The sequence below is a fragment of the Malania oleifera genome, chromosome 8 (genome assembly GCF_029873635.1).
Source record: "Malania oleifera isolate guangnan ecotype guangnan chromosome 8, ASM2987363v1, whole genome shotgun sequence".
In the NCBI taxonomy this organism is placed as follows: domain Eukaryota; kingdom Viridiplantae; phylum Streptophyta; class Magnoliopsida; order Santalales; family Ximeniaceae; genus Malania; species Malania oleifera.
The window spans coordinates 23,868,682-23,873,382 of NC_080424.1; the positions used below are offsets into that span (position 1 = coordinate 23,868,682).

General features: G+C 36.3%; 1 protein-coding gene across 1 annotated transcript; it reads left to right on the forward strand.

The window, feature by feature from the left end:
- Positions 1-465: 465 nt before the first annotated feature.
- On the forward strand, positions 466-918 carry LOC131162609 (uncharacterized). Its single transcript, XM_058119219.1, has one exon. The coding sequence runs from the start codon at positions 466-468 to the stop codon at positions 916-918; it is 453 nt and encodes a 150-aa protein (XP_057975202.1).
- Positions 919-4,701: the final 3,783 nt, after the last annotated feature.

Here is a 4,701-nt window from a genome sequence, read left to right on the forward strand (position 1 = left end):
GAAGTTACTCGTACATTGAGCATTTTTTTGCTTAATGCTTAATATTTACTAAATAATATTAGGATTTAATTTTTTGAAGTAATAGAAAGAAAAACAACCACTGGAGTGAGAGAGTCAAAGTCAACAAGAGAATTCCTCACTTCTTTCTCTCATTTAAAACCGTGCATGATACTTTAATGACACATCAATTTGAAAAAAAAAAAAAATCCAGTTGAAAATATTTTTAAATAATTTTTAATAAAAAATATTTAAAATGGAAAAAACAAAATCTGCTTCTTCCCACCTGTATTATTAATTATTGTCTTATCCTTTTTGACAAGACAATGAATGCGAAGTTTGACAAAGGAGAGGTAGTGGAATTCTAGTGGCTACGGTCGATTTCGTTTCAACCCCCCCTGCTATCTAATTGTTAAAATTAATTAAGATCGCGCATTCCCAACCCAGGAGGAGCCGAAAGGACGAACCATGGCAAGTCAAGGCGGTGGCAGAGGCGGTTGGAGCCACGAGGGAGGGTGGAGCTACCGGCGGGGCACGGAGCAGTCGCCGGACGGCACTTGGAACTACGGTTGGGGCGTGGGTTCAGGCCCCGCCGGCGCTTCCTGGGCCTTTGGTTCGGGTTCGGGCCGGAGCGTTAACGGTATTGGCGGATTTGGATTCGGATGGGGCAGCGCCGCCCCTCCCGGAGGAGGCACCCCCGGGTTTTATGGCGGCGGCAGTAGCAGCTTTGGATTCGGTCGCGGCGGTGGTTTTGTCGGTGGTGGTGGTGGTGGTGGTGGTGCTGGCGGTGTGAATTTCAACGGCGGGTTTGGCTTTGGCGGTGGCGGCGCTCATAATCCACCACAACAACCAAGGTCTAATGGGCATACTGATTTTACTCCCACCGACAGCGGCGGCAATAGAGTCGGGGGAAATCCATAGTCGATTTTTCGTTGGCTGTTGGCGATTATGAATGCATTTTTCTTGTTTTTTCTTTCCCCTGTTTCTGTTTTATTTATGCTACTTTTATTTTGCTTGGTATAATTGGAATGCTGAAAATAGTGTGGTATAATTCTAATGAAGTACTTTCTATGTAAGCTTGTGAAGCGCAGTGATCTCTTATATGCGTTAAAGGGAGTGGTTTGGAATGGGGAGTTGTTTGAAAACTCCTCATTGTTTTGAAAGTAGTGTAAAATTTTGATACTAATAAATGGAGTTGAAAAAAAAAATACCCAAAATATATGTTGACCTAGATTTGAAGTTAGGAATTTGTATTTGTGTGAAAATTCAGTAAAATTTTATATTATATTCTATCTAAATTTAGAACAATCCAATCATATTGTTCAAATTCTAAACTCCCAAATGCAAATTAGAATGATTATTTTGGTGACATGAATTGATAATAATTGAATTTGGGTGTAACACCCTTACCATTAGGTGAGGATTAACCTTCATATGGTGTTTGGAAGTTTGAATTTTAGATATCAAATTTGAATTTGTATAAATTTGAATAGAATTTTATATCTATATCTATATCTATATCTATATCTATATATATTATATTTTACTCAAATTTATATTAAATTGAACTTTTAAATTCTTAGTTCTCAAATTGGGATAAAAATATTAGTGAGAAGGTTGGGTAATTTTTATTTTGAAGTCTACCTCCCCAATTTGTAAGTTTGCGCCATGAAAACAAATATGATGTTGCCTTTTGGCTAAAATGTGATGCCCAAATTGAGGTTTCTTAGAAGGTATTGCAATGATAAGTTTGAAATTTTTGTGTCATATGTGTTAGAATGGAATCTTAGGAAGCTTAGGAAGGAATATTGAGAAATGCCCTACTTCCCATTATCTAGTTTAAGCCAAATGTGAGCCTCGGAATTACCTAAAGTGAGACATAAACATAGGAACAGAAAAGCAAAAAAAGAACTAGTATTAAAAAAGGAGAGTGTCATTGAAAATCATGTGCTAAGACAATAACCAGCTAAGATTTTTAGGACTGGTGGTTAAATTTTGATTGACTATAAAAGTTATCTTATTCCATGTTTGGTTTGTTATCTAAAAAAGATATGATAACTACATGCTAATCATTTAAAGGACCAAAATGCTCTTAATTGCAAGGAATATTGTTTCGCATTGTCTCAATTTCATTAGCACATTCCTCTTCCATTCAATTTGTATCCCACCTCCAATATTTGCCTTGTAGGTGGATCTCATAACCACTAAGTACGAATCTCCCAAAGCTCCTTGTCTAATCAAAGTGCTCCAATCTATAGGTGTACCCAACCCTAACACTTACATAAAAACACTTGTATACCACCTGGGTACCATGCCCCCCTTCACTAAAAATGTGTCATATAAGCAGTTTGATCCTACACATGTATATGTGACATTATTTTAATAGAAGATGTCCCATACCTTGTGGAACTCAAGTTTTTTCATACTTACATATCTATCTTGCCACCACCAACAAAACACATAATTCTGCCTTGGATACTTTCAATAGATGCACAAATCCCCTTGCCCCCGGTCCCTCGTGCAAACCAAATTTCATCTTTATCATGATATTAGTTTGCTATGAAAACCATAGAATTAGGGAAAAAGGGGTTCCTAGTATGTTGTCATATTGAAACTGTCGTGGTTCATTGGTGGTGGGGTCGGTGTTGCGGCGCTTGATCGACAATGGCAAGGTTTCACTCATTTTGGCGGCATGGCTAGTCAATATTGCGAGCTTTCCATCTATTCTTGCTATGATTCATAACTAAAAAGAGGTATGTCAACTTCACCCTCTCAATGTTCTCCCTTATTATCTGAAGTAGAAGAAAGAGAAAACACAGGGAGGTATGGGGGCATACTCATCTACTTAGTGCTTACCCTAGGTTGGCCGGTGAAAGTTAACCAGCCAACTATATTCCACATAAAAGGGCTAAGCCCTCTCTTCTTGCATGATATCTAAACATGCATTGCCATTATATATTTATTTATTTTTTGTTTCAGATGTGAAAATTTAATGCTTAACTTGTTTAAAAACCAAGTATATTATATATTCTTCCTTGATGTTTTCCTATTTCAATCCTTAACGTAGTAAATCATTCCAATCCGAGGACGGTGCCTAAATTAAGATTTGAGTAGGGTTGTATTTCGATTGGATCAAAGAATGTTTTTGATAAAAGAAAATAAAAAATTAGTACATATTTAATTGTGGAAAATAATTTTATTTTTTATTTTTAAATTTTCAAATAATTATAAAATTGTCACCTTATTTTTCATTTCTCTAACATTTATATAAAAAATGTGAAAATATTTTTTATTTATTTTCATGTTTCCTATATAAATATTGAGAAATGGAAAACAAAATAGTATTTTTGAATATTTTGAAAGTTAAAAACAAATAATTAAATTTCCATCACAAAATAGGTCTTTGTTTTTCACTTTATTTCTCTCTTTAAATCAAAAATTCTATTAAGAATGAAAATTTATTCAAATAAAAATAAATACTTAACAAAAATTAAAGGTCACACATGTGTAAAATTAAAATTTTGTTATTTGATTTTCTATGTATTGTGTGTTTTTTTTTTTTTTTCACTTTCCTTGAAAATTGACAAGAAATAAATGAATTATTTTATATTTTTCATCCCCATGCAAAATGCTTGCTTGGCAATTCTTAATTAGCTGATGTTGCCAATGACAACAATGAAGTCGTATATGTTGGCGTGAGCTGTAAATTAGAGAGATAAATATAGATACAAATCCCTTCAATTAAAGGTCAAAGAATCCTAACCATAATTTTTAAGTTTTGTAAATTATCAAAAATAGAGAATAAAAATATCTTTATTTATACCTGTAATGTTTTTGAGGTAAATATTGAAAAATGAATGTTTCTTTTTAACATGGTATCAGAGCCAATCATAAACCCTAGCCCCTATAGTTACTCACCGACGGCCGTCTGAATTTCCCCTCACCAAAGCAAGACACGACTCCTCTTGAGCAGGCTTCTCGAATCGCTCCTCACTCAACTTCGTCCGTAGTAACCCGTACAGCAAACACGCAAAATCCCTCCTTCATCTTCTTCCTAATTTGTCTCGATGGCACCGAGATCGTGAACCGCTAATTTTCATATGCCGATTTGTCTCGATGGCACCAAGATCATGAACCACACGTCTGATCTTCAAACGCTTCAGCAAACTAGCAAACTCTCCGAACAAACATCCAGACCCGTCAGACACTTCAGCAATCTCAGTTCTTCGCCATTGCAGGCCACCAGATCGTCATCACCTCTGCCTTTGCCGGAGCTTTCTCCATTGCTGCCAGTTCCTTTTTGGCCTTCAGTGCAGTTATTGGTGATTTGACTTGGAAGACAGACAAGTGCGATGAGCTCAGAGATGACCTTCTACTAATTTGAACAGAAGACGAGTTGAAAGATTTTTTCTTTTTTTGTTTACCAGCGGTGTAGTCAGGTTTCGGCTCTCTAACTACTCATCCCTCCTACCAGAATTGACTGTCAAAGGTCTTGAATCGCTAGGCCTCGATTTTGATACGTTTACTATTTGCCCTATCTTTGGCTCAAAGAGAGAGTGAGAACGTACGGATGGGAGACCCAAATATCCCTTCCAAAACTGGTGATGGCCCCCTTGACCCAAATACTTCTTTTTTTTTACCTTTTTACAACCAAGATTGTCGAAGCCTTGACTAAGGCTCACACACCTACCAATTTTCCAAAAC

Excerpts from the sequence above, each read along its gene's own strand:
- LOC131162609 (XM_058119219.1), top strand. The coding sequence starts at position 466 with ATGGCAAGTCAAGGCGGTGGCAGAGGCGGTTGGAGCCACGAGGGAGGG.